The following is a 27,642-nucleotide window of genomic DNA, read 5'->3' as shown; positions in this document are numbered from 1 at the left end:
TGTGATTCGGTAATACCAGTTTCATCTACGTAATGTGGCCTTTGCGTACGTATGTACTTCACGTGGTAAAAATCTGGCAGCTAGCCTATGAACTTTTCTTCCATCTGGTCATTTTGATATTCCAATAAACAGTTACTTGATTTTAGCAGATTCCGTTTTCCCTCATTGCAGTGTGCTTTACTAATTTCACACAGTTAGGCTTTGTTTTTTATTTATAAGCAGACTAACAAGCTGGTACATTATATTGCATGAAGTACAGTAAGGAGCACATTAGATGCAACTTTTTGTACACCATTACTGACGCAGAGACTAGAATAAATATTTCGTTTACAATATTAGAATTTCTGTGTCATCTTCTATAAAAAAAAGTCCTTGCGCTCTATTGCTCTTTGGTCTCTGGTGCTTAGACATAGGTAAGTAAAGATGAGAGTCAATGATAAGATTTATGGAATTTTCAAAGGGTTTTAATAAAATCTTTTGGTACGTTTTTTTTTGGCATCACTTAATTATCAATACAATAAAGAATATATAGCATAAAGTGTTTTCTATAAGTAATTGCCTATTTTAAATATTATGATGAGAAAGGTATTCTGAACCCATAAAAAGCTCAAATTGCGAGGTTTAAGCATACAGCTTAAAGCAACTTAAATGCACTCATCTTAAAGAGACAGTTAGAACATTCCGTGGAGTTATTATTAGTAAAGCATGGTATCTGGCGAAGAGGAAATAAAGGGGTCTCAGTAAATAGCTCAGTGAAGAGTTTCGAAAAGTCTTTTCAGAGCAGTAAGCTTCAGTGTGCAGTAAATCCGGGTAGTAGTATGGACGGCAGCTCACGGGGAAGTCTGCCACACAATAGCCTAGGCACACACACTATTATGGCATTTTGATATCTACAAGTGACATAATGTTGCCTAAGTCCGGACTCTTCCTCCAATCAGGGCACGATGTCTTCATGGGAACGGAAAGCTTCCACTGTCTAAGTTACTTTTAAACAAAGGCCTTGCAGATTTTAAGTATTATGTAGACAAATATCAAAACATTCTACAAGATGAAGTTTAGTTCCAACTATTTAGTTCTCTACAAGACAAAACAGTTCATGGTTAGGTCTGACATTATACAAATGAAATCACTGCTTTCTCCCATATCCTAACGTACAAGCCTTGTATATGAAGAAACATATCTGCATTGCATTATTTAGTATTCTGTTGTATTCTGTCTTATGAGAAGGTCGGAACTATCTATTTTGTTTTTACATTCACATCTGTATTTATATTTGCTCATTTTATCTGCGTTTATCCATATTCCAGAAAGGAGTAGAAAAGTAATAGTATCATGTCCTTTTTGAAATGCATTATTATTAAAACCCTCCAATAAGATGCACCAATCCACTTGCGTACTTGGTTATGAACTTCGAATCCTTATAAGTCACCTTAAATAAGTTAAACTCAAAAGGGATATTTTCTAAACCTTGTGTAAGCATTGAGCTGCTATTTGCAACTGCTCATTTTGATTACATGACCTTTTGTGTCCTTTTCTATAATCCCCCAAGAGTTTATTGATGACGTATGCGCATCTTATTTTTGTTGTAGGACAAATAGTGACATTTGACAACTGGCGAATCCTCCATGGGCGACGCAGCTACCAGCCGGCTAGCAAGACTCAGCGGCACCTCGAAGGATGTTACCTGGACTGGGACGTGGTCATGTCCAGACTGCGCTGCTTGAAGCAGGCACTCAAGGATGCAGAAAAATGAATTTTTCACTCATATTTTAGTATAGTTATTATTGTCCTCAGATACATGAAGTGGTGACGTTTAACCCCCTTGACAGTAATAGCATCATGAAATGGCTAAGCACTGATTTGTTAAGGAGGCATTTGTTTAGATTTTATCTGCCTGCACCATAATTTTCAGGAATCGTATTCTGGTGTGAATAATTTCCAAAGACACTTGAACTTCTTACATGATCTTCTAGTTTCTCTTATTTTAATCTAGGTATTGTTCAATATGTAAATATAAATTAATTTCATTGCACTTTTTTGAAATCTGTTTCTGTTTTGAAACAGCAGGCTTTGAAGCTAATGGTCAGATCGATATGAATTGAACGAGGTGTTAGGCAATGTTGCACCAGTCTTAAATCTAGGTACACCTGGCAGCTCTTACATTATGTTTACATAACACCCTGACATTATGTGAATTTCAAGGTCCTTGACCTGTTGCATGCCATTACGTGATTTGTGTGGTAAACAATTAACAAATATATTTTGTATGAAAAACAACTCTGAAATGCAGTAAAATGACACTCCGCTGGTAAAATCAGACTATTTAAAAATGCAAGTTCTGGTTGAATTTCACTTCAGATATTACATTTGTTGTTTGTAGCAAAGTGCCAACATTTCAGCTTCAGACACTAGAACATATAGCCAGTGCTTTCAGGGGAATGCACCAGGTAACCTGACCTGTTATTAGAAAAGTGTCCAAGGCAGAGTCCGCAGTCCGCAGCTGACCACATCACGTCACCTCTCCTGTAAGTCAAATGCTTGCTGCACTTGGTACCACCATCCAGTCTTTTGGTACAGCGGCCCATATACTGACTACAGTGGTGACAAACAGCATCTGGAGGTGGCTTATCCTATCATGCCGTAGCCTGCATGCAAAGCTCTGAGGACACCCACACATGCTTTAAGGCCACGGCACTGACAACACAGTGAATCAAAGACATTTTGCTGCAGGAATTGCTGTTTTTCTCTGTGTGCCTTATTGTGCTGTGCCTTTGCCTTTAATCCATGTCCATTAGTGCACCTGTCAAATGAATAATATGGTCCACGAATAGATGACATTGCTTGTAAAGTGCAGGGATCACCACCATTACCATATATCAACTCCATCATCTGGACACTTTACTTCATGTCACAATTTTGCCTTGCTCCCCAGCCTTTTGATACACAGTTGTCACCAGGTGCAAACATGGCCCTTTGCAAACTACCTCACAGCACTACAAGAGACTAACACAGCAATTAAAAGGTTGAACCTTCTTCCAGGCGAAGCAGGATCAACCTTTTTATTGCTGTGCATAAGATGTTCAGGCGCTGCCTAAAACTGGGTCTGACTACTATAATGCAGCACTGACTGCTGTCACAAAACAGTTCAGCACCCAAAGGAATCCTGATTGTTAAAGTTTCATACTGCATGTTGGAAATGACCATTGTTTGCGTGGTATTCCCCTAGATTTTTATCTGCACTACCCTTTTTTAAGAAAACTGTTTTTGTTAGCTTTAGAATTCTGGGCACTCACCTTCTTCTCCTATTTAACTCTTTTATTGCGAATGGTTCTTCCCAAGGAACTTTTCAAGAAGCTATGATTTGTTTAATCCCCAAGGACAATAAAGATCCCTCTTTCTGTAAAAACTATCGTCCCATCTCTCTTGTAAACACGGACTATAAGATCTTTGCAAAGTTACTTGCATTACGTATCGACCCCATTTTACCTGAACTCACTGGACCAGAACAATCCGGTTTCATCAAATTACGTTTATCCTCCGATAACTCTAGAGTTTTCTTTAATGTCCTTAGCAAAGCTTCTTCCTTATATTACCCGCTTGCCGCCATAACCTTGGATGCGGAAAAGGCGTTCGACAGGATTGATTGGGATTTTATGTTTTATGCTCTCAAATGGATAGGCTTTCCCCCCAAAGTTATCTCCCTTATTTCCACATTATATTCTGGCCCTAGAGCTTCTATCTTTGCTAATGGCAGAATCTCAGATTAATTTTTCTCTTTCCAGAGGTGTTCGCCAAGGCTGTCCCTTGTCCCCTTTGTTGTTTATAGTGGCATTAGAACCCATTTTAACAAAAATAAGACAAGACATTCAAATTACTGGTAATAACCCCGGTCCCAGCCAAGTTAAATTGTCTGTTTACGCTGACGATATCCTATTATATTGCACTAATCCCGATACTTCTCTTCCTTCTTTCCTCCGTCAGGTTGACACTTTCTCAAAAGTTTCAGGCTATCGCCTCAATCGAGATAAATGTTAAGTTCTACCCCTTAATGTCTTATGTCTGCGTCATTACTTCGATCAAACAGGCTTTTCCTGGCAACCGACTAAATTAAAATACTTAGGATTATGTTTTTCATCTTCTATTTCTGATACCTTTAAAATTCAACTTCGAGTATATCACCAAAAAATTGACTGACTCAATTACCAGATGGCATCCTTTCTTTCTCTCGTGGTGGGGTAGACTGGATTCAATTAAAATGAAGTTAGCTCCTATAATTTTATATTCTCTTTCTATGATACCTGTCCATATCCCAGGTTATTATTTTTAGAGAATAGATTCAATCTTATTGAAATTTCTCTGGAAAAATAAACCCTGGAAAAATAAACCCCCACGGATAACCTTATCTTATCTTAAGAAAGATAAAACCAATGTAGGTCTTAAGTTACTTTTAAAACTCGCTGCTGCGATTACTTGGCACAGAGGCTTCACGGGATAGCGATTAAGGCTTCCCTGGGAAAGGCGCTCTGCAGGATTGAATTGCAAGCTTACCTGTTAGACTCCGACGCCGAGGGCTGATCTCTTTCCTCCTTCCCGCCCTGGTCCGACGCGGTGGCTAGCACCGTTGCGCGGAGGGCGAGGAAGGTCGAGACTGCCACTTCCGGTGCGCAGGGGGGAGGGCGGTCAGCGGTCTAGTGATCCTGAGGCACTCACGCTGTAGGGTTAAAAGGCGGATGCAACCACGAACGCGCAGCAGGGGAGCGCAGCGGGCACGACGAAGGCGCGCCGAAGTCGCGCTTAAGTCAAGCCCGTCTGCGCCCGTCCGCGGCCGACTGCGGCCCAAGGCCATGCCCCCTGCGCCAAAGAGGGGTCATCTATGTTGGAGCAGAGACGACCTGCTGTCCCTCCGCAATTCATGCACTAGCAGATCTTGTCTGCATAGCCTATCGGTTGAGGAGAGTTCGGGTTGTAAGCATTGCCGGTTCTCTTTCGATCGGCCTTAGCCGCCCAAGAAAGAACATCATAAGCTGGTTTGTGGCCTGTTAAATGTCCGGTCGTTGCGTGGGCATAGACTGGACATCCATGATCTCCTTAGTGAAAGACGATGGGATCTAGTCTTCCTTACGGAGACATGGCTGGACTGTGATTCTTCAACGGAGGCCCTTGAAGCCATTCCAGAGGGCTATACCCTGATCAGGCAAGACAGACCGAAGGGGAGAGGTGGAGGGATAGCTATTGTGGCCCGACAAGGCTTACGCTGCCATTTTGAGCCGATGGATATTAAGAATAGTGAGGCGGGAGAATACTCCATTCAGGTTAACGGGAGGTATAGTGTGAAAGGCCTCCTGTTATATAGGCTTCCTGGCCCAGCTGCAGAATTTGTTGATAGCTTGGTCGAAGGCGCTAAAGAGGTTGCCCTGTGCACGGATAAGTTCCTGGTGTTGGGTGACCTTAACCTACACCTGGACGATCCTGGGGATAAGATGGCCGGGGATCTTTGTAAAGCAATGAGTGCTCTTCAACTTGAGTTGTTAGGCAAACTTCCCACCCACTTACGGGGCCACCTGCTAGACCCAATTTTTGGCAACTGGGAACAAGTGAAGGTTGCTACTCCCGTACCTATGCCCTGGTCAGATCACTACTTAGTGCCCTTTTCGATCTACATTCCTGTAACAAGAACACCGGAACAGGTAGCACTACATCACCAAAGGAGAAGATGGGTCAACTTCTCCCAAGACAGATTTAGTGAGGCACTTATGAAGGGGGGTGTCCCGGGGGGGTGAGGACGTGGAGACAGCTAATAATAACCTGAATATGCGCATCTTGGCTGCGCTAGACTTGGTTGCCCCGCTCACCCCGATTAGATCTGAGGGACGTGCCCTGAAATCGGCATCTTGGTATACTGCTGAGGTGAGAGCGGCAAAGAGTGCATGTAAACGCGCAGAAAGACGGTGGAGATTAGACTATGCGGCTCAAACTAGGAGGGATTATCTTGTAAGCAGGCGCAACTATCACAGATTAATTAGAAAGGCAAAAAAACAACATTTTGATACAAGGATCAAGGAGGCAGGGAATTCCTCAAAGGAACTGTTTTCAATTTATAAATCTCTCTCGGTTGGGAAGCCAGCAGCAGTCCCAGAGGAATTCTGTACGGTGGATAGCTGCAACCGAGTAGCAGAGTTCTTTGCTAATAAAGTGGCAACTATCTACTCGGCCTTCCCTAGTCAAGCAACCATAGCCTCTGAGATTGAAGAGAATCGTGGGGTTAGGGGGGGACATCAGATGCTGACTGCATTTGTCACCCCGCCCGATAAAATCAGGCTCCCCAAAAGATCCTACCACCCCTAGGCGCTTGGTGGCCAGTTTGCCCACGTTGGAGCCATACATCCGCCATCTTTTGAACATCTCTTTTGGGACTCACTCTGTCCCTGAGGCCTGGAAGCGGGCGGTAGTCCTTCCGCTGCAAAAAAAGCCCAATATTAGTTATGATAGGCTGGATAATCTTCGCCCTATTTCTCTTCTGCCTTACATAGCAAAGGTTGCTGAAAAAATTGCAAACCTTCAGCTCATGGGCTTTGTGGAGGAAGCCTCCTTGCTTCATGACTCGCAGTTCGGAATCCGTCCGCGGCATTCGACTGAGTCAGCACTTTTAATGGCAGTAGAATCCTTACGGCAGGGAGTGGACGAGGGCCAGACGATGGCCCTGATCCTTCTCGACCTAAGCGCAGCATTCGACACTGTAGCTCATTCCACCTTGCTACAGTGTCTGAATAAGGGAGGAGTTTCAGGGGCTGCGCTTGGGTGGATTCGATCCTTCCTGACAGGCAGATGCTTCCAGGTTTGCCAGGGAGCGTGCTACTCCAGGGAGATTGGATTGGGCCAGGGCGTGCCGCAAGGCTCGTCCCTGAGCCCGACCCTGTTCAATCTGTATGTCTCCCCGCTGGCGACCATAGTGGAAAGCTATGGCTTTCGTCTGGTGTCCTACGCCGACGACACTCAGCTGGTCATCTCCCTTTCGCGCGCACCCGGTCCGAGGGCGGAGGATTTCAGAGTGTGCATGCAAGAACTGGCAACCTGGATGTCCGCCAACTGCCTGAAACTTAATGGCAGCAAGACCGAGGTGCTCGTGGTGGGGGGATGCCCATCGGTGTGGACGTCGGCGTGGTGGCCGCCCTGCCTGGGAGAGACGCCTGTCCCCTGCCAGGAAGTTAGGAACCTTGGGGTGTGGCTGGATGCTGACCTTGCATTTGGCCCCCAGATTGGACGTGTGGTGGGGACTTGTTTTGGAGTCCTAAAAACGCTGAGAAAGGTTTTGGACTACCTGCCCATTTCTGCTCGTCGGACGCTGGTGCATGCCTTGGTTACCGCTCGTATGGATTACGGCAATCTGCTGTATCTGGGGGCCACGGGAAAGGCTCTCAAGCGTCTACAGGTGCTGCAGAATGCTGCTGCTCGCCTTATCCTAAGGCTTCCTAGAAGATCCCCCTCTAAGGCAGCACTCCAAGCTTCGCACTGGCTTCCTGTTAGGAGCAGAGTGGATTTCAGAGCCCTGGCCACGTGTCATCGCATCTTGGGTGGCAAAGCCCCTGTCCCGTTACAGAGCCTGGTGACCAGATATGAGCCTATAAGGTCTCTGCGCTCTTCCTGCACGGGTCTTCTGAAAATTCCTAAAATTAGGAGAGTGCGTATGGGAGGAAGGTCGTTCAGATATTTGGTAGCGAAGCAATGGAACGGCCTTCCGTCAGAGTTACGCTTGGAGTCATCTGAACTTTTGTTAAGAACAAAACTTAAAACTTACTTATTCAGACGATAGACGGTGGTGTTGACTGTCTCACTGCTTGCCTCACTACTTATAGCGCGGGGACACGCCGGTAGGCGTACACCAGGCGCTTTACAAAACCCCCTAATAATAATAATAATAAGTTCCCTGACTTTAAATCTTATCATTATGCATTTTCTCTCCGACAAGCTTCTCAATGGTTATCTACTGAATTCTCCACACACCCTCCTGTTTGGTTATCCATTGAAAAATCCCTTACCTCGCCGTTTGATTTCCTTGAAACACTTGCATTTACTGCTAATGCTTCTTTTCTGCACTCTCCTGTTATTGCTCATACACGTCATCTTTTAACTCCCCTTTTACCTTCCTCATACCCTTCTCTTACTTCCTTACCTCAACAACGTATTTGGCATAACAAATTACTTCGTATCAAAAATCGCACTTTTTTCTGGACATCCTGGAGATCCAAAGGCTTACTATGGATTTCTCAACTCCTGCTTGACAATGTTCCCTTAACCTTTTCTGATCTTCAATCTCAATTCCTTCTTCCTAATTCTTTTAGGAAACAATATGATCTCATGCTCCCTGCCCTTCAAGACTATCTTCAATTACTCCCTTCCTCTCCTGACCTTCCCACTCCTTGTTCCACAATTTCTCCGCTTTTGAATACTTCTCCTTCTGCTTCTCGTATTCATAAATGTTTTTTTATCACCTTCTGAAAGTTTTCAGACAAAGACTGAATTGGCTTGGGAACAGGATTTGTCAATATCCTGGTCTGTTTCTTTATGGGATAAATTATGGTTAAAGATTCATAAAACTTCAAGAGCAGCCAACACTACCCAAACTCTTTATTTCATTTATCAGCGTTTATTATACTCTCCAGCAAAATTGACATCTTTTTCCCCAGATCTTTCGTCTAAATGTTGGTCTTGCCCATACCCAAATGCTGATCTAACTCACATGCTATTTCATTGCCCTAATATCTATGCCTTTTGGCAATCAATTTGGCATCGTATAAACATTATTTTTCACAAAAGTTCCCTTCTCCCCTTCAACTGTTCTCCTGGGTTCCTTATCCCCATCTTGGCCTCAAACCCCTTCTCACTTTAAACTGCTCGACTTACTGCTAGCTGTAGCTTTACACTTGATAACCTCCAACTGGAAAGATACGACAAAAGTCACTTATTCGACTTGGTGGAATGCCATTTGTTTTCATCACAGACTTGATACCAATTATGTCACTCCTATTTCTCTAGCAATTAAAAGGGATCTATTATGGATCCCACTTACTACATACTTATCCACACTATCTTCCCCAAATCCCTCTATTGTTACTCACACAAATAAGTCAGATGAGGTTTGTAAACCTTCATGATCATCTCTTGTTGTCTTTTTCTTTAGTTAATCTCAATATTGTTGTTTAATCTATACTTATATTCATTCATGCTCTTATTTATAGAATCACTCATCAGCATACAATGTTATACTTAAAATTGGTTTACTTTGTTTATTGACAAAATGTATTATACCATTCTTCCTTTGTTCCCCTTTCTCTCCTATTCTTTCGTTCAGATATAATTGATTATTGAATCCATTTCTTTACGCCTCTTTAATATGTACTTTTAATTTTCATGTATACTTTATATTGTTTTGATGCACTGTTATTATATTCCATTTTTATGCCTGGTTTCAATAAACTTGAACTTAAAAAAAAAATAAAGACTTCTGGGCACTTTGCTCCTGCTAATCAGTGGCAGAGTGCTCTCCTTTTTGAACATGGTTAAATTGGTGTACACCTGATTGGTACATTTAATGTACTTACAAGTCCCTATTATATGGTACTACCTGTACCCCGGGCCTGTAAATTAAATGCTACAAGTGGGCTGCAGCATGCATTGTGCCACTACTAAAATAGCACTGTAAAACGTAGCTAAGGCCTGCCACTGCAGACTGTAGTACAGTTCTAAACCTTCATTTCAATCTGGAAAAACAAACCTTTTGAAAGGTTGAAGCCTTACATTTTAATACTCACAACCCTAACAGCTCTTAGGGCAGGGGTGCTTGGTATTTTAAAAAAGTATAACATGTATATTTAATGTTTTACCTGTCCTGGCAATGAAAAACCCTTAAAGTAGTTGTTTACTGTGGCAGGGCTGGCCTCCCATAGACTAGCACTGGTTCACCTTATTAGACCTAATAGGCACTAAATGATGCTTGGAAACACTAGGCTAATACTTGTTCCATTAATTATAATTGTAATATCAGATTTGATACTTTTAGAAAGTTGACATGTTTCTGCCTGGGTCAAATGTGTTAAGGGCTTCTTGACTGTTGATTACTCCAATACTGGAAATGATCTATTGGAACCATATAGTGGACAATGGACCTGGATGTACAGGGTAGTGGGTCTTCCTGACAGAATGGTTGGGGAGGGCCATGATTCCAGTTCAAAGAGTAGCCATGGCGGCTGTACCCATCCATTCCTGACTTTGGAAGAGGCCTAACCTGTCACTGGCAGATGCAGCTCACAACTGGGCCTGCTTGCCATTTGTCGTGCAGGCCAGGCTAGAGCAAACCCAGAATGTAAAACCTCCAGTGGGATGGACCCAGTCCTGTTTCAGACCTGCACTCCATCGCTGTTGGCCTGAACTTGCGACTTTGTCCCAATCCGAAGTGACCAGATACCTGCATTTGGCAGTTGAGTAGCCAAATTTAGACTTCATCCTCGCACTTTACAAAATGCAAACTATATACATGCACTTGACATTATATTCACTATATGCCTTAATTTTATTAACATGTGTGAAGGATTTAAAATGATTACTGAAATGTATTCACTGTACAGACTAGAGATTTATATACATATGCACTAATGTTTAGTTTAAACAATGAAAGCATATATTTCTTAATCACATTTTATATCTGCATTTCAAGTTATAGTTGCATATGTAAACATATACTTGTTTTACTCATATTTTATATTTAGTGCTAACACCATGTATTCAAAGTGCATACTAAATGCTTGCTTTAATTAGCCTAACTACAGGTCTCAGTTGAAATGATTTTGCTTTCCAGCATGTTCTGTAATTTTTGTCAGCTAGAGAAATCCTCACTGTTGTTTGTATTAGACAGCTGATAGAGAGGCCTAAATGGAAACTTTGCAGCAAACGTGGAGAAACAATGGTCAAAAGAGGATTTCTGTTCATCATGCACCAGGATGGCAAGGTGTTCAAGGGTGAGAACTAAAGTTTAAGTTCGATGCAATGGGAGCCTGGATTGATTAATTTTACAGAGGATGCTTGGTGGTGCGATAAAGATACACATGTTTTGAATCTCCTGTTACTTTTAAATTGGTGTTCTCACACTTACTTTGTTGGGAGAGTTTCCCTTTAGACAAGGGGCCATATGTATCAAGCTAATTAGCATTCGCAAAGGCCGAAATTCTGCGAATTTCGGCCTTTGCGAATGCTAATTAGACAAATGGTATGTATCAAACGTGTTTGATGCAAAATAAGAAATAGCAAAATTTGCTATTCCTTATTTTGCGATTGCACTTAAGGAATCGCACATTTTGCGATTCCTTAAATGCAATGTATCAAACAAAAAATATGCAAAAAATGCCATTAAGGATTCGCAAATTACCACCAACTTCTAGTTGGTGGTAATTTGCGAATTCTTTTCAAAAAGCTTTTTTCCAAAAAACAAAAGGTGCCATATGACGCCCATACATGCCCTTAGGGCATGTATGTGCGCCATATGCCCCCAAATGTCTTTTTCAGGGGTGCTGCAGGGTGTTCTTGAGACACCCCTGCACTCTTGGAAAAATTCCTAATTTGCGATTAGCAAATTGCTAATCGCAAATTGCACTTTCATTCCTATGGGCCTCCTGGCCCATGGAAATGAAAGGGTAATTTGCGATTAGCAATTTGCTAATTGCAAATTAGGAATGCTAAGGATTCGCTATTGAAAAGGGATTTTGTACATACATACCGCTTTGCATTTCCTAAATAGCGATTCCTTAAAATTCGCTATTTAGGAAATGCAAAATAGTTTGATGATACATATGGCCCTTAGAGAGGTAACGCGTATTTCTCTTTTCTTTAGGTTTCTACCAAAGTCTGATCATGCTGACACATTGTTTTCATATTCTCCCTATTCAGACACCCTTGATAAAGGATCCTATATCTGATCTATGTTTATAAGAGAAAAGGGAAGTTTCTTTATGGGACACCTGTTTGCTTTAATCTGTGTTTATACAATTATGATTTTTGCAAGTTAATATGTCATATTATTGCCCCTTAACCTACTGAGGTACTTTAACTTACCTATTGTACTTCTGCACTAACTGAATTTATTTTTGGTCTGCATATATACTAGATTGATTGCTAATCCAAAATAAAAGTCTTTTCCTATATTTAGTGATTCTTGGTCCTTATTGTGGAGTCACATTGGCTTGACAAGTTAGAAATGTATTGTTGATGTTTCCTCCCTTCCAGTGCTTCATGTCAGCTAACAAAGGTCCATACTGTAAATGGGGAAAAATCTCTGATGACTTGACTATGAGATTACATTGTAAGACCCAGTGCCCTCTCAGCGGTTTGTGCCTTTTGTTGCCCAATGTAGTCAATTACACTGCAGGCTGTTATGCGTGAGGCCCCAGTACTGTGCTATGTCCTTGCAAACATCAATGGTGTGATGGCACTGTGTAGTATCAATGTTTTCCCAGCTGCCAGAAAAGAGTCTGTTCCTTCAGGCGTCAACAATGATGGAAAGCATCACCAATGCCAGTACTTGCTTGAGAGCATTCCCACTTCAAGAGTTATCCATATTCACTGATGCCAAATCCCTCCTCCTTCTATGCTGTCCAAGTGATATAAAGACTCCCAGTAATAAATACTGCAGACTTTTCGTAGAAAACATTTTGTGTTAATGTAACTTTTATTTGTAAATGTTAGGAGTAATGTTTTGCGTATTTAGTTGAATGCTCCTCTGACTTTTTTTTTTAAATGTTCCTGTTGTTTAATTAAACTGAGAAGAATCCCATTGTATTCAAATTGACTATCTTCCCAGTAATCCTTATAGTCTTTAGGAAAAACAATACATTATCTTAAAATAACCACTCACCCACCAAAGTGTCCCATGCTGGCATGCTTCATCATTGGATTCCTCCACCCCACTGCGGGACAGGGCGAGCTACGACCGACGGAGACGTGAGAGTACTTTGTAGGGTGTAAACTATAAAGTAAATGATAGTATAGGAGTGGAAAGGTCAGACTAATGGATCAAAAAATACCTATGTGGGAATTTAATTTTCATTTGATCCTATAGCGGGTATTGTTGAATAAGGAGAGAGGAGAAACACATGTGTGTGTGTCTCACAGTCAACCTGTTTCAAGCCTATCCCCTAAGGCTTTTCATTAGGACCAAGTCAACGATCCCATGTACCACTCCTAATATAAACCCCACTTTGGTCTTCTTATTACATTTTAACGAGAAAAAAACATGCAATACAATACCTAATTGGTATTTTTTCTTGCAAAACATCTGGAAAGATAGGACATTAAATTATACTTGTCAATAAAGTTATATCCAAAAAACATCATCATCTGTGGAATAAACTTGATATATTTGTCTCTGGATTTATGTTAATCCTAACATTAGCAATGATGGTATGATGCTGCCCTTAAAAATATTCACAAACAAGACTGTACGAGACATATAACATAACTCACATACACTATAAAGTGTTTTTTGCATGCTAATGGAGAAACCTGGGTCGATTCTCCTCATGTGTGTCCATAAAGTTTGATACATCTAGTTTGAGGCATGATGATGAGAAGCTAATCAACTATAGTAAAAAAAAAGGGGGGTTTCGTATGTCAGAAAGAAACTGTGTTGTTTTTAGGAAAACATACATTTTAGTTACCGAAATCAAGCCACATGAGTCACACACTGTAAGGAAATATTTTTCATTCAGTAGTCGTCGAGAAATGGCCCAATAACTAAGAGAACAAGGAAAAATGCATGTTACAAAAGGGGTCGGCTATGCTGTATTGATGTCCTAAAAGCTGCACCCATGCCCTCCTTATCCTTGTCGGCATCCTCGTGTGTGCGGCCGCTAGATCACTAGCCGTACAAGATGGCAGCCCATTGGTGGCACCATTTCAGGATTCTCTGGCCCCCGGATCTGCTGTTTCGCGCCTGCATGTCAGTATTATTTTGTATATATAAGAAAAGGGGACAAAAAATGTGATAATAAACCAGAAAAGATTGTGAAAATAATTAATTAGAAACAATGAGGGGAAAACAATGGAAAAAAGTAAATTATACCCAGTTGGTATTAAAAAAAGGGGAATATTTACTGATAATCACAATACAAAAAACGTTTGGAGGTCAGAAAGAATATTTATTTATTTATTTATTTATTTTCTTATAAAGCGCCTGAGTCAATTCCCGAAGGGATATCTCTGCGCTTGAGCTTCTACTGGTTAGACTCAATCAGAGTTGTATGTTGCATTTTCAGTTAGGTGTTACCTATGGCAGCATAAATAGATAGGTTTTTAGGTGTTTCCTAAAGGATTCAAGGCTAGAGATTTGTTTCAGCATTGGGGGTAAGGAGTTCCAAAGAGCAGGGCCTTTATAAGAAAGAGCCCGACCTCCCTGTCTAGCTCTTCTACACCTTGGGACCTGAAGCAATTGATGGCTACTGGAGCGTAGAGTACGTCCAGGGGTGTATGGAACAAATTTTTCCTTTAGGTATTTAGGTCCAGCACCAAACAAACATTTATGGATAGTGCAACATATCTTAAACTTAATACGTTGCTTTACTGGTAACCAGTGTAGTTGGTGGAGCAGGGGACGAGAGGGAGTTCTGGGAGGGGCATTAAGAACTAATCTCGCTGCAGTGTTTTGGACCACTTGTAATTGTTTTTGCTGTTCTTCATTGGCCGAGATATATAAGCCATTACAGTAGTACATCCTACTTATAATCAAGGTCTGGACCAGCGTTTTCCTGTAGTTGTCGGGCAGAAGTGGAAAAACGCGCCGAAGCAGCCCTATCACACGGAAACATGCACCTGTAACTTGGGTGGTGTGTTCCTTGAGTAGGAGTGCTTGGTCCATCCGTATGCCAAGGTTTTTGACTATTTGTTTAGGGCTTGGGACAGGTCCTAACTCTGAGGGCCACCAATCTGGGGACCACATAAGAGTCGCCTTCCCAAACAGCATGACCTCAGTTTTGGTCACGTTGCATTGGAGGCAATTCTGTGCCATCCAATGTGCCACTGCTCTCATTCCATCCGCGAATGATTTTTGGATTGTCGGTGTGAGAGTGTGGAAGGGAAATAAAAGCTGGGTGTCATCAGCGTATGACACCGGGGTGAACCCGTAAGATCTTATGATGTCTGCCAAGGGGGCCACGTACACGTTAAAAAGCGTGGGGCTTAGGCATGAGCCCTGTGGCACTCCCTTGGTGAGCTCTCTAAAGGTGGAAGAGTGAGAGCCCAACTTGACACCTTGTGAACGTCCCGAGAGAAAGCTTTCCAACCATGACAGAGTTACACCTCCTATACCTATATTCCTTAATCGGCCGAGAAGAAGTTCATGTGACACCGTGTCAAAGGCAGCGGATAAATCTAACAGCACCAGAATCATAGAGCCCCCTCCGTCAAGTGACACCCTGATGTTATCAGTCACTGAGAGGAGGGCCGATTCGGTGCTGTGATTGGGCCTAAAACCAGATTGAGAGTGGTCCAGGCCCTCCCCTGCCTCGATGTAATTTGACAAATAAGTGTTCACATGCTTCTCGGTCAATTTACTTAGATATGGCAAAAGGGATATGGGCCGGAGATTGGAAAGGTCCGTCCATGGTAGTGCGGCATTCTTTCGGGTGGGGTTCACCATCGCTTTTTTCCATTCCACTGGCACAACTCCTTCCCTGAGGGAGTGATTTATTACTGCCTGGATTTGAGGTCCTAGCAGAGTGCTCAGGGGGGCCATCATTTTAGCTGGTAAGAAATCCCTGGGAGATCCTGATTTTATATGGTTGATGAGGAGGGGAAGATCTAGGTCATTTACTAATGGAAAAGTTGTTAGAGAGGTTTTTCTTTGTATGGGTGTAGGGGAGACAGGAGTATTATAGTTTGAGCTCATGGCATTCAAGATTTTCTCATAAATTAAGTTTATTTTGTTTTAAAAAAACAGTGATATATCGTTACATAGGGATTGTGAGAAATCGTCTGGGCTGGCACAAGCTGTTGGCTTAACAAATGCTTCCAATATTTTATATAATTCCTTTGAGGAATTTCCCGCTTCTGCAAGTTGTTGGGCAAGGCTGTTCTTACAAGCCCTTTTTATATTTTTATAATAGTTTGATTGAGCTTCGTAATGTGCTTTCCTGTTCTCTTCTGTACGTGCTTTCCTCCATTTTTTCTCTAACCTCCTACATCCCTGCTTCTCAGCTCTTAGTGCCTCGGTGTACCATTTCTCCTGTTTGGTTGCAGGGAATTGTTTGTGCAACTTCAAAGGGGCCAGCTTGTCTATAGCCTTAATGAGGGAGTTATTAAATTTGGCTAGAGTAACCTCTACATCATCTGTTTCCATGAGGTTGGGCTTGTCCCAAACCTTCTGTAACTTCTCCACCGTTATCTTATGCCATTGACGGCGCCATATTGGTGATAAGCTTTTCTTATCAGGACGTATGTTAGTTTCCGGCAAGCAGAATTCTACCAGGAAATGGTCAGTCCAGTCTAGCTGGATAGCAGTTTTACATTGAATTGTGTTACAATTGGAGAAAAGCAAATCGAGGGTGTGTCCCCCTTCATGTGTGGGCCCGTTGTTTTGTAGTTCCAAACCTAGAGTAGATAAATCAGCAAGCAAGGTTTTTGTTACTAGATGTTCTAAATTATCTGCGTGAATGTTGAAATCGCCCACAAGGAAGAAATCTTCCTTGGCTCTAAAGTGGGGAGCTAGTAGTTCCACAAGAGAGAGAGTAAAATCTGGGCATGGTCCTGGTGGGCGATAAACTAGCGCTCCTTTCCTGGACACTTTGGTGGATAGGTTAATTCTAAAAATAACAATTTCTAATTGTGGGCTGCATTTTTGTTCTAGAATGGTAACTTTAAGGTGATCTTTATATGCAATGGCCAGACCACCTCCTATTTTGTTTGGACGATCCGCATTTAGGAACTTATATCCTTGTGGAACCCCTAGTGTAATAGCAGGGGTTGTGTGGGGCTTGAGCCATGTTTCTGTTAAGAAACATATATCAGGTAGTGAAGTATGTAGTAGATCCCATATTTGGAGTTGGTGTCTGGGCATTGAACGAACGTTCAACAATACACACTTCATTCCTTTTTTTGGCATGTCTTTAACTGTATATTTCATGCTAGGGGTGGTAGGATAGGAAGTTTGAAAGTGACAGTTTACACAGGAGAATGGGCCCTCTAAGTATGGCCATTTCACGTTAGTGCAGTCTGGCAAAGGAAGTGGTCTAAGATTTAACAAATCTTGAGCAGCATACCTGAGTATGTTTTTTAAAGTGGAAGGTGAGTCACGCCTAGTGGGGTCCATGGCCCCTGGCCTCGTCCTGTCGCGGACGGGCGCAGACGGGCAGCTCTTTGGCTGGTCTTCGGCGTGTATTCGGCTGCGCGCGACCGCTGCGCGCTCCGGAAGGGGCGAGGGCTAAATAGCCCCTGGAAATAACAGCTAGAGCGCTACCCGCTCCAGTGAAACCGGAAGTGTTGCAAGTGCCTGGCTCTCACCTGTCCGCCATCCGCACAACTGTACTAGTTACCCTGTCGGAACGGGGCGGACAGGAAGGACAATTGAGCCACCACTACTCGCTGCCCCCAGAGATGGAACCGGCTAAGGCTGCTTCCCTTCTTGTAGCTCAGGTAAGGGAGGAACGGCGTGAATAAATCTGGCGCGTTAGTAGTCAACACACAACAGAAATATACAGTTTTTAAAAAGTGCACAGTGAGCACAAAGTTCAGTGGGGTTAAAAAGGTCCAATATATCTAATTACAGCATAGATCGCTGTAAGCGCTGACCAGTACCAGCAAGCGGGTCGGGGACACTGCCACCGTCTCCTACCGCAGCCGCGCTGTGTCTGGTGCTCAGCCTAAATAGCCCCTGGAAATAACAGCTAGAGCGCTACCCGCTCCAGTGAAACCGGAAGTGTTGCAAGTGCCTGGCTCTCACCTGTCCGCCCTCCGCACAACGGTACTAGTTACCCTGTCGGAACGGGGCGGACAGGAAGGACAATTGAGCCACCACTACTCGCTGCCCCCAGAGATGGAACTGGCTAAGGCTGCTTACCTTCTTGTAGCTCAGGTAAGGGAGGAACGGCGTGATTAAATCTGGCGCGTTAGTAGTCAACACACAACAGAAATTTACAGTTTTTAAAAAGTGCACAGTGAGCACAAAGTTCAGTGGGGTTAAAAAGGTCCAATATATCTAATTACAGCATAGATCGCTGAAAGCGCTGACCAGTACCAGCAAGCGGGTCGGGGACACTGCCACCGTCTCCTACCGCCGCAATATTTCTTATGATCTAGATTACATAATAATGCATTTAGGCAACCTTTGTAGGCGATGAAAAAAAATGGTGAAAGACTGTTACGGGCCACCTACAACTTATAGCTGCGGCTTGGACATGGTTTGGTAGTAAAGAGTAAAGTCTCAGGTTATTTGGGGACTACATTATAGTGCCCTATGTTAAGCTTATGCTGTTGTTGCTATTATGTATGGTATAGTGAAAGAAATTGTAGCAAAAAAATGTTCCCTTTAGTCCATAGTCGTTATGGGGGACTATGTTCAATGTCCTATATTTGTACCCATTCCGCGATTAATGTGCTATGTGGTTCTCATGATGTAGTGGAAGGTTTTTACATTTGCTTGATCTATCATCTTGTGAATTGGCTCCAGGGTATGACCTCGTTTAGGCAGTTGGTGTATGTTTCCAGATGGAAAACCCAGCAATGTTTTTTTCAAATAGCTGGAGGTTCACTGTAGGTTTTTTCAACAATTGTCCATTGGAGTTCCTGCACTTTGTGTTGTTTCTCAATGTAAAGTGCGGACACTTTTGGTGGGCCCGATCACATCTCAGGTTGCTGCGATGTTCACAGAAGCGTGATTTGGTCCTGTGATTTGTCATTCCATTGTATTGGAGCTGGCATGGACAAGTGATCATGTAAATGACTCGCTTTCAGTCGCAGTTCGTGAACCGTCTTTGTTCCCAGTTGGTATTGTTGTTGAACGTCATTCTCTTCTCCAGGTGGTCAAATGGCAAACACTGTAGTTACTGCATTGATAGTGACATGTGAGGGGGAGAGAAGAATCTTTTGAAGTTTTTCCGTCTTTGTTTTTACGGGGTCTGGTGTGTATTATCATATCCCTCAAACTCTTGCATCTTTTGTGTGAAAACATTGGGTTTGGAAAATTCAGAGTTCCACTGTTCAGGGTTCGCCAATGTCTGCCGACTATCTTGCTCACCAGGTTGGATGCTGTTTTATACGTGGTAATGCAGATGGGTCTTTCATCTTTTGTTTTTTCTGGTCTTACCTCCAGGAGGCCCTCTGTGGTGTTATCTATGGCTCCTTTCATTGCTTTGTCAATAACTTTGGGAGGGTCATTTCACTTCACCAGTTTGTGGCATGAATCCTCTGCTTGTTCTTTGAAATATTTAAGATCTGAGCAGTTCCTCCTGAGTCTCAGGAATTTGCAGAAAGGGAGATTTTTCCTTAGATCGCTGAAAGCGCTGACCAGTACCAGCAAGCGGGTCGGGGACACTGCCACCGTCTCCTACCGCAGCCGCGCTGTGTCTGGTGCTCAGCCTAAATAGCCCCTGGAAATAACAGCTAGAGCGCTACCCGCTCCAGTGAAACCGGAAGTGTTGCAAGTGCCTGGCTCTCACCTGTCCGCCCTCCGCACAACGGTACTAGTTACCCTGTCGGAACGGGGCGGACAGGAAGGACAATTGAGCCACCACTACTCGCTGCCCCCAGAGATTGAACTGGCTAAGGCTGCTTCCCGGATAGAAACGATTGGCCAGGCATTGGCAGCTAGCAACAGCACTGCGCAGCGTGGTGAGCGCGTTCTGTTTTAAAAAAGCCCGTTTTTGCATTTTATTTCGTTTATTTTATTCTTCCCTGATTTTAACAGGCAGTACTCCTGGGACTCACCCCTTACCTGCACTTTAATTGCTAAGAACACCGCCGCTTGTGCGGGTCCGGTTTCGGGGTTGCTGAGGGTTTTCTTTTGTTTCTTAGCGGGCGCCATTTTGAGAAGGGCTTTGACGCTCTTCCAGCGCCATCTTGGGTGTACCGGAGGGTCGTTTAGCTCCCCACCTGAAGGGACTATTTAAGGCGGTCCTCTGGCACTGAATACCTGATAGAAACGATTGGCCAGGCATTGGCAGCTAGCAACAGCACTGCGCAGCGTGGTGAGCGCGTTCTGTTTTAAAAAAGCCAGTTTTTGCATTTTATTTCGTTTAGTTTATTCTTCCCTGATTTTAACAGGCAGTACTCCTGGGACTCACCCCTTACCTGCACTTTAATTGCTAAGAACACCGCCGCTTGTGCGGGCCCGGTTTCGGGGTTGCTGAGGGTTTTCTTTTGTTTCTTAGCGGGCGCCATTTTGAGAAGGGCTTTGACGCTCTTCCAGCGCCATCTTGGGTGTACCGGAGGGTCGTTTAGCTCCCCACCTGAAGGGACTATTTAAGGCGGTCCTCTGGCACTGAATACCTGATAGAAATGATTGGCCAGGCATTGGCAGCTAGCAACAGCACTGCGCAGCGTGGTGAGCGCGTTCTGTTTTAAAAAAGCCAGTTTTTGCATTTTATTTCGTTTATTTTATTCTTCCCTGATTTTAACAGGCAGTACTCCTGGGACTCACCCCTTACCTGCACTTTAATTGCTAAGAACACCGCCGCTTGTGCGGGCCCGATTTCGGGGTTGCTGAGGGTTTTCTTTTGTTTCTTAGCGGGCGCCATTTTGAGAAGGGCTTTGACGCTCTTCCAGCGCCATCTTGGGTGTACCGGAGGGTCGTTTAGCTCCCCACCTGAAGGGACTATTTAAGGCGGTCCTCTGGCACTGAATACCTGATAGAAACAATTGGCCAGGCATTGGCAGGTAGCAACAGCACTGCGCAGCGTGGTGAGCGCGTTCTGTTTTAAAAAGCCAGTTTTTGCATTTTATTTCGTTTATTTTATTCTTCCCTGATTTTAACAGGCAGTACTCCTGGGACTCACCCCTTACCTGCACTTTAATTGCTAAGAACACCGCCGCTTGTGCGGGCCCGGTTTCGGGGTTGCTGAGGGTTTTCTTTTGTTTCTTAGCGGGCGCCATTTTGAGAAGGGCTTTGATGCTCTTCCAGCGCCATCTTGGGTGTACCGGAGGGTCGTTTAGCTCCCTCCCTGAAGGGACTATTTAAACCAGTCCTCCCAGCGCAGCGGGATCGTGCAGCGGGTCGACCTCCGCTTTGCCGGAGTCTTGCCAGAGTCCTGCCCGTCTGCGCCCGTCTGCGCCCGTCAGCGTCTCGGCAGCGGACAGAGCTGGACGGTGGGGTGCTTAATTTTTGTATTTGTTTGCAGAACTTCTGTGTTATCTCACAGATATGTTTTGCTATATTTCGGCAGACTTACTTGCTTTACGCCCCCCTCGTGGCCAATGTCATTCTTTCTTTCCTGGCAGCCGGGCCATAAGGAAAGGTTGTCCGATTTGCGGTTGGCGTCTTCCAATGTCTATCGGAACTGCACTGGACAATATCCCGGCCCCTTATCAATGTCTTCTCCTTAATACCAGATCCTTGACCTGTCACTCCCTTGATATCTGGAATTTATTACATAATTCCAATATATCATGCCTATTTCTCACTGAGACCTGGCTGAGTGACTGCTCCGCACCTGATTTAGCCAACGCCATCCCTCCGGAATACAACATCTTTAGGAGGGATAGAACATCGGGCAGAGGGGGAGGTGTAGCTCTTGTGGTAAATAAAAACATTCCCTGCTCAACCTTTCCGGTAGAGAATATCCAGGGATGTGAAGCCTTGGGTTTCACCCTTCAGCTCTCCCCCCTCCAGGCTTGCACCGGGATTCTCTTGTATAGAGCCCCGGGACCTGCAGGGCCGTTCTTTGATGAACTACAAGTAGCTCTCTCAGTCCCTTGTCTCAGATCTGAGCATTGTATTCTTCTTGGGGATCTCAATGTTCACATGGATAATACATTGGGCCTCGATGCAATGAAACTCAGTGACATCACAGCTCCATTAGGATTGTCTCCGTTTCTGCAGAAACCGACGCACAATAAAGGCCATACTCTAGACCAGATTTTTTCAACAAAATCTATCACGATAACGTCTATACAACCAGTACTATGGTCTGATCATTTTTTGATCTCCTTTTCCGTGCCTGCCACTGCTCTTACTCGGGTGAGAGAATCAATAGAGACCACGCGAACTTCGCGCCCTTTCCATCTGCTTTCGGTGGATATGCTATCTGAGGCCCTTATCACCTTTCCATGTCCTCTTTTGGGCAATTTGGAAGAGAATCTTAGTCTCTTTCATAATTGGCTGACAGCCAGATTCGAGACCTTAATCCCCGAAAAAAAGCTTAAATCAGGTGAACGCAGAGCTTCGGCCCCATGGTTCACTCCCCAGTTAAGGGAGCAGCGGCAGGGTTGTAAAAGGGCTGAGAGAGTTTGGAGCCTATGATCCGACTGAGAAATTGAAACTTCGAGCAATAACTAAAGCCTACCACCAGTCAATCTGGAATGAAAAAAAGGCTTATTTCGAGCGTCGAATTGATGAGGCTGAAAATGGCTGTAAAGAAATTTTTAAAGTTGTTCTGGATTTCACCTCTCCAGCTATCTGTACACCATCTCATACTCATTCAGAAGTATGGATAAAACAGCTTGCAACTTTCTTCGTTAGTAAAATCACAACCATTCAAGCCTCTCTTTTCCACTCTAGCTCTCAGTCGGTTGTGGGTCCTTCATCCCCCCCTTCACCTAGGGAGGGTCTAGGCCCTTCTCTTTTACAATTTCCACTTCTATGCCTTGACACTTCTCTCGAGCTTCTGTCAAGTTTGAAATCAGGCTCTCCACTTGATCCGTGCCCGGCTAAACATCTGGGGAAGGTGGCACCCGCCCTAAATGCCTTGCTGAACCCTCTTCTGAATTCTTCACTGTCAACGGGAGTGGTTCCGCAGGCATGGAAACATGCTCTGATCCTGCCATTGATCAAGAAGCCTACCTTGGACCCCCTCATCCATGCCAACTATAGGCCTATTTCCCTTCTCCCTGCTCTGGCGAAAGTGGCCGAGAGATTTGCACATCGGACGATTTCCAATTTCATCGAAGGAAACGACCTGTTGCATGACACGCAATCTGGGTTCTGTGCAAATTTTAGCATGGAGTCGGCTCTTCTCGAGGTCATGCCATCAGGGAAGTACTCGACTCTGGGGGAAGGGCCATGTTGGTTATGCTAGATCTGTCGGCGGCTTTTGACACCGTTCCTCATGATCGCCTTCTTGTAAGACTCTGGGAGAGCGGCATCCGGGGAACGGTGTGGAAATGGCTTAAATCTTTTCTGGCCGACCGCCGGCAAACGATCTGGGCGCCCCTTTCTCCGCTGATATGGCTACACTAGAGGTAGGGGTTCCGCAAGGTTCCATTCTTAGCCCCATGCTATTTAACATCTTTATGGCCCCTCTGGCGGTAGTCGCGGAGTCTTTTGGCACCCAGATCGTATCTTACGCCGATGACACCCAGCTCCTATTCACTTGTGATAGGGGCGGGTTATTCGACGGCGTACAGATCAGGGATTGCCTTGGCGCGGTCTTTGAGTGGTTCAGGTGTAATGGTTTAAAGTGCAATTCCAATAAGTCGGAGCTGCTCTTTTTTGGATGCACCTGTGAACCAGACTGGAAAGCTTGGTGGCCACAAGACTTGTTTCCTCCTGACAATGTGTCTCTCCAGGCTAAAAACTTGGGAGTGATTGTGGACAGTGAATTGTCCTTTGGGCCACATATTTCGTGCCTCTCAGGTAAATGTTTTGGCATTTTACGGATGCTGAGGAAGTTTCTTCCTCTAGTGTCTTTCCAGCATAGGAAGATTATTGTCCAGGCCTTGATCGGTTCTCGACTGGACTACGCAAACGCTCTTTTCTTAGGTCTTCCAAAATATCTTCTGACCCGTTTGCAAGTAGTCCAGAACTCAGCAGCCCGTGCTATTTACGGGCTTCCGAGAAGAGCAGGGGCCACGGTTTTACTGAATTCTTTACACTGGTTACCGATCGCTAAAAGAATTCTTTTCAAGTGCCTGACTTTTGCCTTCAAAGCTCTACAAGGATCTGGCCCTAAGTACATAAGGAAACGCCTCTCCCGATATGTACCCAGCAGGTCTCTGAGATCGTCTTGTTTATCCAAAATGACAGTCCCGGCTATTAGACGTGCAAGGATGGGAGGTCGATCCTTCCGCTACTTAGTCCCGAAGGAGTGGAATGAACTACCACTTTCTCTCAGACAGGCTCCCAGTCTCCTTGCTTTTAGAAGAGAGCTTAAAACGTGGCTTTTTACTAAATAAACTTGATCTTTCTCTTCTGTCTGCTTTTTAGTTGTTATGTGGTTGTTTTGCCTGCTGATATTCTTCACCAAAGCGCCGGGATGCTCCTTGGAGTAGCCGAGCGCTATAGAAAAGGTCCATGCAGGTGGGGGGTTCCGAGAATGGTGGGCCATTGAGTATTTTCCCAAGGTAAGGGGGTGGGTCTGAGGATGAGGACTTCTTTCTTCTCTGAGTTGAGCTTCAGATAGCTGCTGCTCATCCAGTGTGGTAAATAAATAAATAATACCTCTCTTTTTGACTAGACATATATCATAACAGATAGCTCAATAAATAAGAGTCAAGATTCGAGGTAGTAGGAGTTTTTGCAGGTTTAATACAGCATAAGGACAGGAACAGGACAACCTGCATAGGAATAGGATGACAGGGCCCAGCAGCTGCTGGGGCTGGATCTGGGATGAGCGCGCTGACTTTTAATAACAATACATGAGCATATATACATAACGCAAACACATAGCATTACATTGCAGTAGGCGTAGCAGTGGGTGGAGCAGAAGGCGTGACGCGTAGCAGTCGCGAAAGATAAGGGCGAAAAGAGGTGTAACGGGGCGTATACATAGACATGTGATGCAAACGTAACAGAATATGTCATGAATGGGGCGGAAACCATTGGAGGGGGCTACCTAAGGAGCCGGGACCTCTAACCTGATGGTGCGCGCAAACTAGCAGTGACGTATCACTAGGAGAAGCTGGGGGCTACGAACTCTGTGCTAGGAGCAGAGACTGAAGTCTGGAGAGTCAGGGCGACATGTACCTAAACAGTATCTAGTATCTGATGTTTAGAGAACATGTTGATATAAACTAGAAGTCAGGAGGGGAAAGGCTAACTTGATTCTAAGACTGGACCATGCATTATTCTACATGTAGTGCGTGATGAAGAATATTAAATGACCATTAAATGCAGTATTTCTCTAACGTGGAGACGTGAAGGCTAGACAATGACGGAAACTATCGATGCGATTCAGTAGCTTAGGAATGCAGAGAAGGAGGACTGAACTGATAACTGGAATCATAACATATTCTTGGCAGACTCAGAGACTGAGCCAGGCTGGGCCGGGCACTGCGAGGTAGGAAGTAAGTGAAGGGTCGAGGATACAGGTGGGGGCTGTATCGCTCCTCAGCGAGGCTTCAGGAGACAGGAGCTGAATCTGGTGTCCAGGCCCTTTTGAGGCCTAGAAACGGAGGCTTTACAATGAAATAACGTGCACACTGAGAAACGTGGCAACGTAGCTTTACATAGGCCTGATATTCGTAGTATTCACGAGGACTGGAAACTGGCATACTAGAGGTGGACACAACTGTAATTGCGTCATTAATCGAACATGGGGAATGCATATGCATATTTAATCATGCACACATAACATATGATGGATGACACGTAGGGACACAGAACATGGCAAAATTTACTTTTCCACATTCCCTCCTTGTCACTACGTTTCCATCAGGAAACATCAATTTTCATAATACCATCTATCATTTCATACAGTATCATTTGCTCGTCTCGAATTATCCTGGAACGGGATTTAGAACGGGGCTTGAGACTAGGAATACAAGAGGTAGCACAAATGCCGCAAATCGCAGGGCCACATTGTATACAGAGGCAGCAGCTAAATATGATCGCTACTGCAATACCTAGAAAGGACAATATTTTCCATCCCCATGCGGAAATTATATTCCAGAACCAACCGGACCATGTCCAGGTGCCTGGATCTTGGTGTAACAGATGGGCAATTTTATGGAGTCTGGTTATAGCTGAATAAACAGACGGCGCGTTATTTGGAATGAAAATGCAGCAACTAGATCCGATGACTCTACAGGCCCCGCCCCTATCGGCCAGTATGACGTCAAGGACGAGACGATTCTGCAAAACGACAAATCTCATAGCAGATTGCTCTTCGGTTAAGTTACCTAGAGCAGAGGCAGTCTCATTTACTACAGCTTCAAGGGTTCTGGTTAATCTACGGATTAACTTACTATTCTGGACAGGGCCTATAAAGAAGAAGAAACCTTTATTGAAATCGGTATATTGTTCTAGAGTAGTTTCAGTATAGTCGACAATTGGGGACTCCCTTCTATGTCTAACGTGTACTAGATGTGTGTTTCTATGATAATCAGGTGGAGCTAGGAAAACAGGTGGCAGTAGGAAGGCAATGTAACAGGTTCCCTCCCAATCGAGGGGCAGACGAACATATGCAGTTTGACCACAAATAAAATAAGAATGACGTGAAGCTTTGAAAATAGATTTCCCACTGTCACTATACTTGACAATAGTAGTACAATCACTATGTCCTACATGTACAGAACCATAATTACGGACACATAATTCGCCTTTGACTGGCAGTACTGAAATAACAGGTAAGTCTGGAGTAGTATCAGACTGAACATTCAAGACCATAAAATTCGAAGAATAATTACCTAAATTATACACTTCATTTTCTAGATCTAAGCCTGTTCTGTGGGGGAGACCTTGCTTGTCTGGGAAACATGTACTGTTAAGAAAAGACATATCTGTTGAGGATGACGTTAACGTGGACCATGCTCCACACGAACCATTATGTGAAAAAGGATAAGGAAAAAGTGGCAGAACTCCCTTCGGTGTCTGGAAAGGGGGGAGTCGACCACACACCCAACAATTAGTGGCATTGCTGGTCTGGTGTGAGTAATGTAACATACGGATAAATGAGTTATTTCGCATGGCGAGGCGGTAAGAGAGTTCATGAGGAGGCAGATCACTAAACGTGTGCTCTACTGTAGCATTAGCAGACTTATTTACATGAAGAACTGGGAAATACAAGAAAAATGCATAACTGGTGCAGGAAATCATAATGCTGAGAAATAATATGAAACATAGAAAAACGATACATCGGATTGAGTTTTGACTAACTCTCTCACTATGGGGGTCTATTTTATACATGTCAGAAACAGTCTAACCGTTTCACCTAGGGGAGGACTTAGACAATCAAACTGACTGACTTATTTTACTAGACCGGAGTTTGAGTTTATACTCCTGTTGCGGAGTTTTCTCTAACAGGGGAGGGGTTGTAGCAATGTCTTTTGCGGGACAGTCCTTGAGAACAATATTTTGGCAATCCTTCAAATCCTGGGAAATGTTCTTTAAGACGGGTTTCAGTCCATTAAAAAGTTTGACATGAGAAAGGTGTACCCAGCCTTTGCGTCCTTCCAACTTCACGGCTGTACGGGTGGTGAGGAGGACCTGTCGGGGCTCTTTCCAACGAGGCTCCAGCG

General features: G+C 44.0%; 1 protein-coding gene across 1 annotated transcript in view; it reads left to right on the top strand.

The window, feature by feature from the left end:
• BBOX1 (gamma-butyrobetaine hydroxylase 1) overlaps positions 1-3,406 on the top strand; it is a 607,727-nt gene extending 604,321 nt beyond the window's left edge. The window contains exon 8 of the mRNA XM_078684208.1: positions 1,590-3,406. Within this exon, the coding sequence (XP_078540334.1) occupies positions 1,590-1,753 (164 nt within the window). The 3' untranslated portion in view covers positions 1,754-3,406. The remainder of the gene's footprint in view (positions 1-1,589) is intronic.
• Positions 3,407-27,642: the final 24,236 nt, after the last annotated feature.

This window comes from Lissotriton helveticus, chromosome 3_2, assembly GCF_964261635.1.
Source record: "Lissotriton helveticus chromosome 3_2, aLisHel1.1, whole genome shotgun sequence".
Lineage (NCBI taxonomy): Eukaryota > Metazoa > Chordata > Amphibia > Caudata > Salamandridae > Lissotriton > Lissotriton helveticus.
Note: the sequence above shows the minus strand (reverse complement) of the source record. Positions and strands in the feature narration are given on the sequence as shown.